Genomic DNA, 14298 nt, shown 5'->3' on the forward strand with positions numbered 1-14298 from the left:
TGAGAGGTAATCTTATTGAAGCATACAAAATTCTGAGTGCTCGACAGGGTAGATGCAGGAAGGATATTTCCCCTGGTTGATGGGGGTGGTGGGGGGGGGGCAGTCTAGAACCAGGCGATACAGTCTCAGAATAAGAGGTAGGCCATTCAGGACTGAGATGAGGAAGAATTTCTTCACTCAGAGAGTGGTGAATTTTTGGAATTCCCTACCCCAGAGGGCTGTGGAGGTTCAGTCATTGAGTATATTCAAGATAGAGATCAATTTCTAGACATTAAAGCTATCAAGGGATATGGGGATAGTTCAGAAAGATGGCATTGTGGCAGATCAGCCATGATCCATTTGAATGGCAGAGCAGGTACGAGGGGCTGAATGGCCTGCTCCTGATTCCTGTGTTTTTGTGTTGTGTTCTTATTTACATACAGATGCAGAGCAGATCATAGAATAATTCAATCATAAAACAGTTACACATATTTGTAAAAGACTTTAAACAAAGCATTTAACGGTGACATTTGGGTAAGGTTTTAACCAGAAGAATTACCTTCTGCATTAATGTGCAGAATATATGTGGGGTTGGAGGAAGGGAGGTGTTTTACCTCAAACAGGGAGAATGGAGAATGACTTCGCTAGAGTTAGGATGGAGCTCCTTTGGTCACAATAAAGCAATTTAGCAATTACAATGTATTAGGGTCACTGCTGTGGTGAAGGCACTACCATCAAGCCTCAACTTTACAGGCACTTAACTTGGAGATATTCTGTGTGTCTAAGAAGTTCAACAGTATGCCTTTATGCAGCACCTTTAACATACTAAAATGTCCCAAGGCGCTTCACAGTTGCATTGTCAGACAAACTCCGAGCCACATCGGAGATATTGGGACAGGTGACTAAAAGCTTGACATAGGTTTTAAGCAGTGATTTAAAGAAGAGAGGTTTAGGAAGGGAATTCCAGAGTTAAGGGTCTTGGCAGCTGAAGGCACAGTCACCAATGATGGAGCAATGGAACCAGGGATGCGCAAGAGGCCAGAATTGTTTCAGAGGGCAATGTAGATATTTACCTTCTCTAGGCTCTGTACAAATTGTTCGATGGTGATCGAACCACACAGGAGTGGTTTGGGAGGTTTGAATTCGGGAGTATCATCATTTACCCTCTTCCTCTTCTTGCCAGTTAGCTGCTGCACTGGCTTTGGGAGTGACTGCGAGAGAGAAGATTGCAATATGATAATGCATTTCGTAAGAACATAACAGAGCAAGTAAGGGCCACTCAAGGTTTTGCCCCACTGCCTTAATGGATGGCATATAATCATGAATTCTACACAAATGACTCAATCTCCTAAAGTAGTAAATCAAGCACAAAATTAAGCAATTTTGCTTCAGAATCAAATTTACTTCAAAATTACATCTCTGGGAGTATTGGCTATTTCAATAATTACGTAGGCAAGTCTGCATTATTCCAGTGTGCTGTTGATAATTAACCAATGGAGCAGGCTAATTGATGGAAAAAGGAGAGAGAAAGTAACAAAGAACGAATGAAAAACATGCATTTTACAACTTTAGGATGTCCCAAAGCACTTTACACTCAATGAATTTCTTCTGAGGTGGTGTTTCTGTTGTAACGTCAAGAAACTCTGTGGCCAATTTGTGCACAGCAAGCTCCCACAAACAGTAATGAGATAAATGACCAAACAATCTGTTTTAATTATGCTGGATGAAAATAAATATTGACCAGAATGTAGGGTGAACTCCCTGCTCTTCTTTGAAATAATGCCATGGGATCTTTTACATCTGCTCAAGAGGGATGATGGGGCTTTTAGTTTATCATCTCCTCATCCCTGATCAATAAAGCTATACCTATGTACTTATAACTTGAGCCAGCTTTGGTAAGTGCACAGGAGCAGGAATAAAGAGCAGTTAACCATGCTGGTGGGGGAAAAGTAAGAGAGGTAACCCAAATGGCATGCTATCCTGTGGTGCTCTAGTGTGTTGTCCTGCTGGCATCATTGTTTAAATAAATCACATGGAATTGAGATTAAATCAATCAAATCCTTCAGGTCTACTGGGTTAGTGCAACTTATCTCTACATGACTGACCTGCAGTATGTGTTTATTGTCTTTGGTCTGTAGTACTGCAGACACAGTTGCCATCGAGATGCCAGGTTTGATCTCAGAAGGCACGAGGGATTCTGCAAGCTGTAAAACAGTGATGGTACAAAGGAATTAAAATAGAGGAAAAAAAAGAAAAATCCTGCATTTATGTAGCACCTCTCACAGCCACAGGATGTCTCGAAGCACTTTTTTTTTTTGAAGTGTAGTCACTGTTGTAGGAAATACGGCAGCCAATCTGCACACAGCAAGCTGCCAAGACAGCGATGTGATAATGACCAGGTCATTCCTTTCAGTGATGTTGGTTGAGGGATAAATATTGGCTAGGACACTGGGGAGAACTTCCCCCCACCTTTTCGACATAGTGCTATGGGATCTTTAACGTTCGTGGGAGGGCAGACAGGGCTTCAATATAATGTCTCATCCGAAGGACAGCACCTCCAACAGTGGAGCCCATTTCTTTCTTTTTATGTGTGTACAAAACTTGCAAAATAAGGAGTGATTAAAACACACCCCAACATATCATAACCCAGTGTCTTGGGAACCTAGCATTTAACACATTCTACACAAAGTATCATAGCATTTGTCACATGGTCTTTAAACTGCAAGCAGATACCAGTTTGAAGAGGCAGTATGGTGGGATTTCTCCCTGACACACTTCCTGACCAGTTCCACAGGGTAAGTATTCTGATCCCAGCCATTATGTTCCAGCAAATGTCTAAAGTAGAAGCTGGCATTAGTCTTCAGTACAACTGGAGAGTCCACGCTCATCTTCGCATATGGAATAGTGCATAGTTTGAGGGAGAGGGATGAAGAGTATAACAACATACTTAAAAAAATGTATAATGGCACCAATAGGTTAAAGAAAACACCCACTTACATCAGGCATGAGCTCAATCTTCTCATAGCGCCGTTTGAAGGGGAGGGTCAGTACTTCAGCCCTTCGGTAGGCCATTGGTGGGGGCTGGCAGTCAATCATCAGATCTGTGCGGTGGGATTGGGCAGGTGGAGGTTGGGTGTATTGCTCCGGACACACAACATGTAATGGCTAGAAAAACAAAACAGGAAGTTTGGGGGGGGGTGGGAAAATAAAAAAAATTAAACAACAATCTTCAGATCGCCCTCACATCTGGACATTCACGAATAATACGAGCATGAGAGGTCAGAAAAAGAAGCCGTCTTGTCTTGCCTGGGGCTGGTCGATCTTCACATTTCCACAAGTTTTAACGTGAGAAGACATCACAGAGCAGAGATACAACAGGGAGATGGTAGCACAGTGATAATATTACTGGACTAGTAATCCAGAGGCCTGGATTAATAATCTGGAGATTTGTGTTCAAATCCCACCACTGCAGCTGAGGGAATTCAAATTCAATTAATGAATAAATCTGGAATAAAATGAGAGTCTCAATAATGATCATGAAACTAATGGATTGTCATAAAAACCCATCTGGTTCACTAATGCCCTTCAGGGGATGAAATCTGCCATCCTTATCCGGTCTGGCCTACACGCGACTCCAGATCCACAGCAATGTGGTTGACTCTGCACAGGCCTCTGAAATGGCGTAGCAAGCCACTCAGTTGTATCAAACTGCTACAGAAAAAAAAGCACTGTGGGTGTACCTACACCACCACCTTCTCAAGGGCAATGAGGGATGGGCAATAAACGCTGGCCTTGCCAACGACGCTCACATCCCAAGAACAAATAAAAAAAACTTTCTGCACTAGCCAAATCGATGTCAAACAACTCTTGCCTTGTCTCATATAGTTCCAGAACCTCAGAACTTTAGTTGCATTTGTATTCGCACTTTGCTCATTATAATATTGTCGCTTTGGCAAGCAGAATGACAGCATAATGGACTAGCCAGTGGGATGCTGGAGACAAAAAAGGGAAATAAAATCTGAGATCTTTAAAGAAACAAGTGGATGAGCAAGGATGGGCCAAATGGCCTTCATCTATCTTGCAAAGTGAAGGCAATCCTGCACCTGACAACTCATCAGGCAGCATTCCAAGCTCTTTAAGTTACAAAAGTGAATTGAAGTGTGCAATATCTTTGGCTTCGTCTGCCACATCACACATGACTTTGTTTTGTTTGTTTGTGGGGTGTGGGGGTCGCTGGCTAGGCCAGCATTATTGCCTATCCCTAATTGCCTTTGAACTGAGTGGCTTGCTAGGCCATTTCAGACAGCATTTTTCTCAAGAGTCAACCACATTGCTGAGAGTCTGGAGTCACATGCAGGCCAGAACAGGTAAGGACGGCAGATTTCCTTCCCTAAAAGGACATTAGTGAACCAGATGGGTTTTTACAACAATCGACAATAGTTTCATGGTCACCATTAGACTAGCTTTTAATTCCATATTTATTAATTGAATTCAAATTTCACTATCTGCCATGGTGGGATGCGAACCCATGTCCCTAGAGCATTCGCCTGGGTTCTTTTGTAAAACATTAATCAGGAATCTAAATTTAATTGCAATCAAACAAAATCAACTCAGGACCACCCTCATTGTCTGAAGTTTTCTCCTTAATCCTGGCTAATAAAACATCCAAAACAAGATTTACCTCCCACCCCACCAACATCCATTTTACCTGCACCTCCTTCAACAATTTTGAAACTTGAATGAAGTTTAATCGAGTGTCAATTGGACAGTAAACACACTTCATAGCCAGTGGCTGGTATGGTGCCAAAGCGTCCAGGTAGGAGAAATCTGGTTCTAGAGGGAAAAATCAGATGCATTCGTTTGCGATGGCTTTTAATGTAAAAGGCAGATTTTTTCACACTCGAGATAAATGATGTCAGTGATGGAAAATGGAGCTGCTCTACAATTTTGCATGGTTGATCTTTTACATCCACCTGAGTGGTCACACGGGCCTCAGTTTAACATCTCTTTGGAAAGATGGACGATGCACCCACTTACAATCTGTCTCCCAACACCGCACAATTTATCCTTCCCTTTTCGACTGGGAATAGTTGTTACCTGTGAAAATGATGGTGTTGAGGCTGGATTTGCCCCACAGCTCCAGGAAGTGAACAACGTCCCCATATCGCAGGGATGGGTGGCCTGTGAATACCACGCATGGCTGCTTAAAGTCATTGCTGAATTCCCCGTGGATGCTGGGATAATGCTTCAATTTATTGGTCTGAATCAGCTGGAAACAGAACGAGATAGGAAAGGAGAGAGAAAAGTAAAAAAAAAATTAACAACTATTGGTAAAGCTGGAAGGATGCTGTGTGGTTTGAGTGGGTTCAGCACACTAAACGTAGTATCCTCTACTCCCCATCTTAGCCAGGTGCGTTGCTCCCAAGCTCTGCCAGATGGCGTTGGACAATAGCCTGGAAAATCTCTACCGCTCCCTCTCCGAGGGCGAAGTGCTTGGTTCGATCTTCTGCTATTCACTTCCCCAACAGGTTAAGATTGGGGTGGAAGGCAGGCAGGGGGACAGGTCATATCCCAGCATTTTGTGGGGCAAAAGCATTACAGCCCAGCTTACTGCAGCATCTGCGAACCTTGGACCACTGCATTCCAATAAAAACTAATCTTAAGTACTAGGTCACTTTAATACCTGCATTATCTCAGGAGCGGATACTGCGCATTTCAACATCCACCATGGATTAATTAACAAACCATGCACAGCTTCTTTCTATTTACATAGATAAATAAATACACAATATTATCACATTCAAAGCGGTATCAAAGGCAGTTTTCACAGGTCCATGTGGCCAAAAAAACGGACTGTGTTTCCATTGTGTTGGCCATGTACAAAAATATACTACAGTAATGTAGATGCTGAACTAGTCATTGTACTGTGTAGTTGTATGCTTATTAAAAGCAGTACTAAATGGTCAGATCACTCAAAGTTCAGGCTGTTCCCTTACCTCTGCATGTGGGAATGGCGGCTCTGGCAGATAGACCTTCGATTGCTTATTGTGACAAAGCCTTAAGTGGGAGATGGAAAAAAAAAAAGTTAAACCATTAAGTATTTAGAGTTTGTCATAACTGGATAATGTCGCCAAAGGGTAGAAAATAAAATGGCAAGTTGAGACATGAAGCCTAATACACAGACATGGGTAGTGTTCGTGGTTGCTTTACTCGACTGGTAATCCAGTAGTTCTTTGGTGTCATCTTCTTCCCAGAAGGTTGACTGTGATGGATCTCTACCTCTGTCTGTCCTTACACATCCAGCAGACTGGATTGATAATTCAGACAATGTTGAGTTCAAATTCAACCTCGACAGACTGAGAATTTGAATTCAGTTTTGTTTTTAAACTGACTTCAAATTCTCAGTCTGTCAAAGTCAAATTTGAACTCAGTTAAAAACAAAACTGGAAATAAAAGTGACAAGATGTCACACCTTTGGCCTAACAAGTACAGGATACTGGCGATGGAACAAGTGCAAGTAAAAGAATAAAAAACAACCCTAAACATAACTAAAATCACCTACAAACATATACAACAGTAACACCAAGAACGAAATGGATACTTTTAAGTGCCCAGTTCATTCAATATATAATTGTCACACACTTACCACTCAGCAAAGATCTGGGAAAACTCCAACGAGCTATTGGCTACAGGAGAGATGAAGTAGAACTGGACAGCGGAGAGTCCGGCTGAGTCGATGTACTGGTATAGACATTCCAGCAAGTCATAAATTACTCCCGAGGGATAGCATGGAACCAGGACATTCCCACCACTTCGGACAGTCACAGCTAAGGGCGGAAAAAATCCACGTGAAGGTATTACACCGGGAAGATTTCTTTTGCCACACAGCAAGATTGGATAATTCAGCTCCATGTGTATACACTAATCTTAAAAGCTAGAAAAGCAGATTTAAAGGATGGCAGAAAAAGCTATTTAGATTTTTTTTTTTATTTGCTTGGGCTTTTTTTTTTTAAATGTGAAAGTGCTTTTCTGTGCTCATCAGGTTTGGGAACTCAGTGTCAATGTCAAGCACTCTCAAGTTAGATACATCAGAGCTAGATGCAGAATAAAATTTCCTCTTTGTTGCCTCAACAATGTGCCTTAGCACCAGTTTCAGAATTGCACCACATGCTACATCAGTCAGTGCGACACATTTGCATCTCACACCAGTGTTCTTCACTGGCTCTCCTGGTCAGACAGCTCATTTCTGGCCAATTTGTGAAGAATTTTGATGATTGCTCAACAGAGACTTTGGAATTTCAGCTCATGCACGGCAAACACAGCTATCAAAAAGAGACATCGGTTTGGATTGATTTCAAACCCAAACGGGACGAGAGGACAGTGCACTGACCCACTGTACCAATCCAGCTTCACTTTGTAAAATGTTTTAGCACCATTTGTTTACTTCAGTCTGTCAGGAGTCTTCGTCCGATTGATTTTTAATAGTGTTCTGAGCATAGGCGGGTTCATTGGGAGAGAGGGGTGTTAAAAAGACATTTTCGCATTCTTTCAACAGTCAGAATATTTGATCCTCTTCAAGCTAACTTGTTGCAAGCCATTTTCCTCTTTTGAAAGCTTGGAGTTGTAATCATTCCTCAGTCACATCTTCAGCAACACGTGTGGCAAAATAAACTTTTATATTTGCATTCATAATCGAGCATCATTGTGTCAAAATACCTCAGAAGTATTCACAGACAGCATCTGGAATTCTGTTCTCCAGAGGTTGGGGCTCTTTTCTTTCAAGAAGGGAAGGATAAGGGGTGACCCAATAGAGGTCTTGAAGATCATGAAGGGGTTTGATCGGGATCATAAATAACCTCTACATAATAAATAAAAATAGTCACAAATAAACCAATAGGGAATTCAGGGGAAACTTCTTTCCCCACAAAGTGATTAGAATGTGGAACTCACTACCACATGGAATGGTTGAGGCAAATAACTGATGTCTTTAAGGGGAAGCTAGATAAGTACATGAGGGGGAAAGGAATAGAAGGATATGTTGATGGAGTTCGATGAAGGGCGAGAGGAGGCTCATGTGGAGCACAAACACCAGCATAGATCTGTTGGGCCAAATGGCCTGTTTCTGTACTGTAAAATTCTGTAAAATATTGTTTGAGGTGCACCGACTGCTATGGAGGGAGAAAAATTAGAATTTAAACATTGGCCTGGAGATGTTAAAGTACACTTTCAATACTGACAGGCCTTAAAAAACATAAAACAAAACACACTTGGAGTGAGCACAAAATAAAATATCTTGAGCCCAGCACTGATGAAGATAGATGTTCCCAATCTCACCACACCTCCTTCCCAGTTTGTTACCTAGGTTACTGCAGAATTCTCCCAACATGCCGTCGGGATTAGCGGTAGGGATCTGAGTCAGTCCAGTCAGGATGAGGACATCGCTATTTTTCAGAGAGGTTTGCTCCATGGGCTGAAAATAAAAATATATATATTTTTTAAAACCAATTCTTCTTTCTTGAACTGGCTGCACCTTAAGTCTAAACTTATAGGTAGTTAAATGACTACTTTCCACTCTCTCTCTTGCTAATGTATCCATCTTTCTTATTGTTTCCTCCTTTTAAGATCCTGCTTAAAACCTACATCTTTAACCACGCTTTTGGTCATTTGTCCTGATATCTCCTTCAATGACTTGGTGTCAAAAATGGTTTTATTGCTAAAGCTCTTAAGAGCCAGGAGATGTTTTCTGGTGCTTAAGGCACTTTATAAATGTTGGTATTTTTCAGGACACTGTCACTAATGACGAGGATGACGGAGGAGGAAAGGGTGGGCAGGATTTACAAGCTGGGATGTAGGGCTGAAGGAATTCTGTTCACATTATTGAACTTAGTCAATTGTGCTATTCTTCTTTGAATGCATGTGACTCTCACTATCGCATGGGCTGAAAGGGTGTCAAATGCAGCTTAGTTTTAATTTTTTTTTAACAATTACCTGCGGATGAGTGGTGAGTAGCGAGGATCCAGACACATAGGCTACTTTCTCGTAGTGCGACTGGATGATCCAATTGGAGCTGCCCAGACAGTAGCCAGAGCTGAGCGGTGTGATCTGTACTGCACCAAAGAGCTCCTGATATTCCACAGAAAAGAAAAGAACTCAACTAGCAGCATTTTAAAAAATAATCTAATCCCCAATTTCTCTCCCCACCCTTCTCCCTACTTTCTGAAAGTAATGACCAGTTACTCTGTGAAGCAAGACAAAGTGTTAGCAGGCTATGCTACCATGGGATCGTCACAGATGTCCTCATCTGAAATTCATTTTCCTCCAGACCTCATTGGATAGTGATCAACAACTAGAGTTTAGCTGATTTTTTTCTTTGCTAGTGCAGGGATGCTGAGGACAATTGTAGCTCAGCCCACCCCCATTGCCTCCCTGGCAGAGATCAGCAATTAACCCTTGTCCCCTCATTCCTATTCAAAATATTAATAGAAGTATTTCATTTTGCCATACTTGAATTCAGGTGAAAGTTGTTTCAGTCTCCTGCAGAAATAAACATATCACATATAGAGCCATCATATATCTGCATGCAATTCCTGTCAACTTTTCCCATGATAAGTTCCTACATCCACACTTATATTGTAAACTGGACACGCTCCAATTACATAAAATAAAAGCAAAATACTGCAGATGCTGGAAATCTGAAATAAAAACAAGAAATGCAGGAAATACTCAGCAGGTCTGGCAGCATCTGTGGAGAGAGAGAAGCAGAGTTAACGTTTCAGGTCAGTGACCCTTCATTAGAACTGGCAAAGGTTAGAAATGTATAGGTTTTCAGCAAATAAAGTGGGGGGGTGGGGCAAGAGATAAGAAAAGTGAAAGTGTTGATAGGACAGGGTCACAGAGAATAACTGACCAGAAGGTCATGCAGCAGAGGCAAATGGTATGTTAATGGTGTGTTGAAAGACAAAGCAGTAGTGCAGAGAAGGTGTTAATGGACAGAAAAATGAACAGCCCTGGCCCAAAGCACAAACATGAAAAAAAACAATGGGCAGGCACATGGTAAGAAAAATGAATGAAGAAAAAAACTATACTAAAATAAAAGAAAAAGAAAAAAATAACTGAAAATAAAAAGGGGGGCCTGTCATGCTCAAATTATTGAACTCAATGTTCAGTTCGGCAGGCTGTAGTGTGCCTAATCGGTAGATGAGATGCTGTTCCTCGAGCTTGCATTGATGTTCACTGGAACACTGCAACAAGCCCAGGACAGATATGTGAGCATGAAAGCAGTGGGGTGTGTTGAAATGGCCAGCAACCGGAAGCTTGGGGTCATGCTTTCAGACTGAGCGGAGGTGTTCACCCAATCTGCGTTTGGTCTCACCAATGTAAAGGAGACCACATTGTGAGCAGTGAATACAGTAGACTAAATTGAAAGTAGTACAAGTAAATCGCTGTTTCACCTGAAATTAGTTTTTGGAGCCTAGGATAGTGAGGAGAGAGGAGGTAAAAGTGCAGGTATTACACCTTCTACGATTGCATGGGAAGGGGACGAGGTGTTGGGGGTAATAGAGGAGTGAACCAGGATGTCACGGAGGGAACGATCCCTTTGGAATGCTGACAGGGAAGGGAAAGATGCGTTTGGTAGTGGCATCACGCTGGATGTGGAGGAAATGGCGGAGGATGATCCTTTGGATGTGAAGGCTGGTGGGGTGGAAAGTGAGTAGATGGGAAACTCTGTCGCGGTTCTGGGAGGGAGGGGAAGGGTCAGGGTAGAGGTGTGGGAAATGGGCTGATCACGGTTGAGGGCCCTGTCAACCACAGTTTGGTTGGTGGGGGGGGGGGGGGGGGGCGGGGTGGGGGAGTCCTCGGTTGAGGAAAAAGGAAGACATATCAGAAGCGTTATCATGGAAGGTTGCAATCAGAGCAGATGCGTCGGTGACGGAGAAACTGGGAGAATGCTTATAATGAATATTTGTAGTTAGCCTATCCCCAGAGATGGAGACAGACAAGTCGAGGAAGGGAAGGGAAGTGTCGGAGATGGACCGTGTAAAGATGAAAGAAGGATGGAAATTGGAAGCAAAGTCAATAAAGTTTTCCAGTTCGGGGCGGGAGTTGGAAACAGCACTGATACAGTCATCAATGTACCGGAAAAAAGAGTTGGGGGAGGGGGCCTGAGTAGGACTGGAACAAGAAATGTCTGACATATCCCACAAAAAGGCTTAACTAGGACCCATGCAAGTACCCATAGCAACACCTTTGACTTGAAGGAAGTGAGTGGAGTTGAAGGAGAAGTTGTTCAATGTGAGAACAAGTTCAGCCAGGCGGAGGAGGGTGGTGTTGGATTGGGACTGGTTGGGCCTCTGTTCAAGGAAGAAGCAGAGAGCCCTCAAACTGGTGGGGGATGGAGGTGTAGAGAGATTGGACGTCCATAGTGAAGAGGAGGCGGGTGCGGCCAGGAAGCTGGAAATTGTCAAAATGACATAGGGTGTCAGAAGAGTCACGGATGTAGGTGGGAAGAGACTGGACCAGGGGAGAAAAGATAGAGTCAAGATAGGAAGAAATAGGTTCAGTGGGGCAGGAACAGGCTGAGACAATGGGGCTGCCAGGACAATCCTGTTTGTGGATTTTAGGAAGGAGGTCGAAGCAGGCTGTCCTGGGTTGCGGGACTATGAGGTTAGAAGCTGTAGAGGGGAAATCTCCGGAGGAGATGAGGTTAGTGACAGTCCTGTGGACAGTAGCTTGATGTTCGGTGGTGAGGTCATGGTCCGGGGGAGATAGGAAGAAGTGTCTGAGAGTTGGCGCTGAGCCTCTGCAAGGTAGAGGTCGGTACGCCAGACAACAACAGCACCAGCCGTGTCTGCAGGTTTGATCACAATGTTGGGGTTAGACCTGAGAGAACGGAGTGCAGTTCCAATGACACCTTTCTGAAGTGCTCCAGCACCATCACTGGTGGGGTGGTGTAATTGCAGCATGACAAGTTTACAGATGCAGCATGGATTATATGGCGACGGTGGCGTAGCGGTAATGTCACTGGACTAGTGATCCAGAGGCCTGGGCAAATGTCCTGGGGACACGAGTTCAAATCTCACCACGGCAATTAATATTAATTTGGATTTGAAAGTTAGAATCAGTAATGGTGCCATGAAACTATCAATTGTCAGAAAAAAAACCATCTGGTTCACTAATGCACTTTAGGGAAGGAAATCTGCTGTCCTTACCTGGCCTGGTCTACATGTGTCTCCAGACCCACAGCAATGTGGTTGACTCTTAAACACCCTCTGAAATGGTCTAGCAAGTTCAAGGGCAATTAGGGATGGGCAACAAATGCTGGCCTTGCCAGCAACACCCACATCCCATGAAAGAATAAAAAAAGTTATATTAAAAAGATATATAAAAATAAGGACAGAATGTATGTGACTTTGAAATGGTGACTGGATTACATCTGTACACCCTGGTCCAATAATCCTCACCCTCAAATCCTTTTTCAATCCCTTTCAAATTGAGAATTATGTTGGGTTTTTGACTTCCCATGTGCAACATCATAAGAGATCCACTCACATATAAAAAAATTTCCATAGGCACATATATCTAGTTATCATGGGTTGTTTTACTATGTTAAAAGAAGTTATGTAAATGCAATTTGTTGCTGTCATAATTTTGAGTCATGCTATTCTTCCAACATTTACCATTTGCAATATTAACGGTCACAATATAGTCCAGGCTCTGGCCACTAGGTGGTTCTGTGGAGTAAGTTTCTCAAGTCTCTCCCAATTCTGTCACCAACTTGTATATAAAAAAAACTTAATCTTTATCAACTGACAAAAGACATATATATATTTTTGCTAAATCTTCCCAACTGGATAGAATGTTTTGATCAGCAAAGTCTGTCACTCAGGAAGTAAAGCAAAAACACATAAAACTTAATAATTACAAATGCCAGAAATAAAAAAAAAGCAAAATACTGAGGTGAAGAGTGTCACCCAAAATGTTAACCCAACTTTTCTTTCAACTGCTGACAACTTTGCTCTGCATTCTCACCCTATTGTTTCCCTCACTCAGGAAGTTTAGTAATCACTTTAATGATAAACAGATACTTACTATTTTCTGAGAGTAACCCACGAGCTGAACCTTGCTTAGGGCCAAGTTGACTTCCGGCATTGTGTAACAACGTTTCCATGTCAAAACCTCCACAGCATCCTTTAGAGGTGCAGGTAAATGCCTGAAAACAGCAGCAGGAGAACACTTTGAGGAATAACAACAATAAGGAATTCAGGAGAAACTTCTTTACCCAGTGAGTGGTTAGAATGCAGAAATCCTGACTACAGGGAGTAATTGAGGTGAATAGTATAGATGCATTTAAAGGGAAGCTGGATAAGCAGGGAGAAAGGAATGGAAGGCTATGTTGTGTAGCATAAACACCAGCATGGATCTGGTGGGCCAAATGGCCTGTTTCTATGCTGTAAGCAATACTTTGTAAGGACTAAGTACACATATGCACGTGTACACTGAATATACTCAGTTTAAACCACTTCTTCCCAGGATTAGAGAGCGAGATGGCCAGTGGGAAGTGTGGGGACAAGGTAAATAAGTAAAATTGATAGGTAAATTGGCCATTATAAATTGCCCCTAGTGTAGGTAGGTGGTAGGGGAATATAGGGACAGGTGGGGATGTGGTAGGAATATGGGATTAGTGTAGGATTAGTATAAATGGGTGGTTGATGGTCGGCACAGACTCGGTGGGCTGAAGGGCCTGTTTCAGTGTTGTATCTCTAAATAAATAAAAAATAATAATAATAAAAGTAGAAGAACCAAAAACTCCTACAAAGGCTTTGATGCAGGACTGTGAGACTTCAGCTCAGAACAGGTTGCATAGTCACCCCATAGCTTGAATGATCTTGCGACCAATAACATTTAACATAGTCAATGCAGCCGACAAAAATAAAAAGCAAAGCCAAATTGTTGGAAACCAGATAACAGAGAATGCAAAGGAATTAAACAGCCAATGAAATAATTTGGTTGTCAAACATGGCTTCAAACATCTAATCTTGGCCACGATGATGAACTGAGATGCTGAACAAAGTAAAGACATTCCATACAAATGAGAGGATTCCTGCAGTTAATTCTTCAGCAGCTGAATGTTTTGAATATTTTAGAGGGACACTGGTAGTGAATTAGGCCATGTCTCTAGTTTTACCATTCTGCGGTGGCTGCAGCATGCAGCAGGAGACACCAATGAGGAAAGAGGCAGAAATAAAAATCCAAGACATTTATGAAGACAGCTTTCAATTGAACAACTTCTTCTAAGTGGGGTGGGGGGGGGGGGGCGCG

General features: G+C 42.5%; 1 protein-coding gene across 1 annotated transcript in view; it reads right to left on the reverse strand.

Moving 5' to 3' along the window:
- The window catches only part of ints9 (integrator complex subunit 9), a 37176-nt gene that overhangs the window by 5288 nt on the left and 17590 nt on the right, over positions 1-14298 (reverse strand). The window contains exons 7-16 of the mRNA XM_068045485.1: positions 13069-13189; positions 8968-9102; positions 8338-8449; positions 6626-6806; positions 5976-6036; positions 5077-5248; positions 4688-4812; positions 2977-3144; positions 2085-2183; positions 1053-1190 (exon numbers count right to left, since the gene is read on the reverse strand). Of these exons, the coding sequence (XP_067901586.1) occupies positions 1053-1190; positions 2085-2183; positions 2977-3144; positions 4688-4812; positions 5077-5248; positions 5976-6036; positions 6626-6806; positions 8338-8449; positions 8968-9102; positions 13069-13189 (1312 nt within the window). The remainder of the gene's footprint in view (positions 1-1052; positions 1191-2084; positions 2184-2976; positions 3145-4687; positions 4813-5076; positions 5249-5975; positions 6037-6625; positions 6807-8337; positions 8450-8967; positions 9103-13068; positions 13190-14298) is intronic.

Source organism: Heterodontus francisci, chromosome 13 (assembly GCF_036365525.1).
Source record: "Heterodontus francisci isolate sHetFra1 chromosome 13, sHetFra1.hap1, whole genome shotgun sequence".
Lineage (NCBI taxonomy): Eukaryota > Metazoa > Chordata > Chondrichthyes > Heterodontiformes > Heterodontidae > Heterodontus > Heterodontus francisci.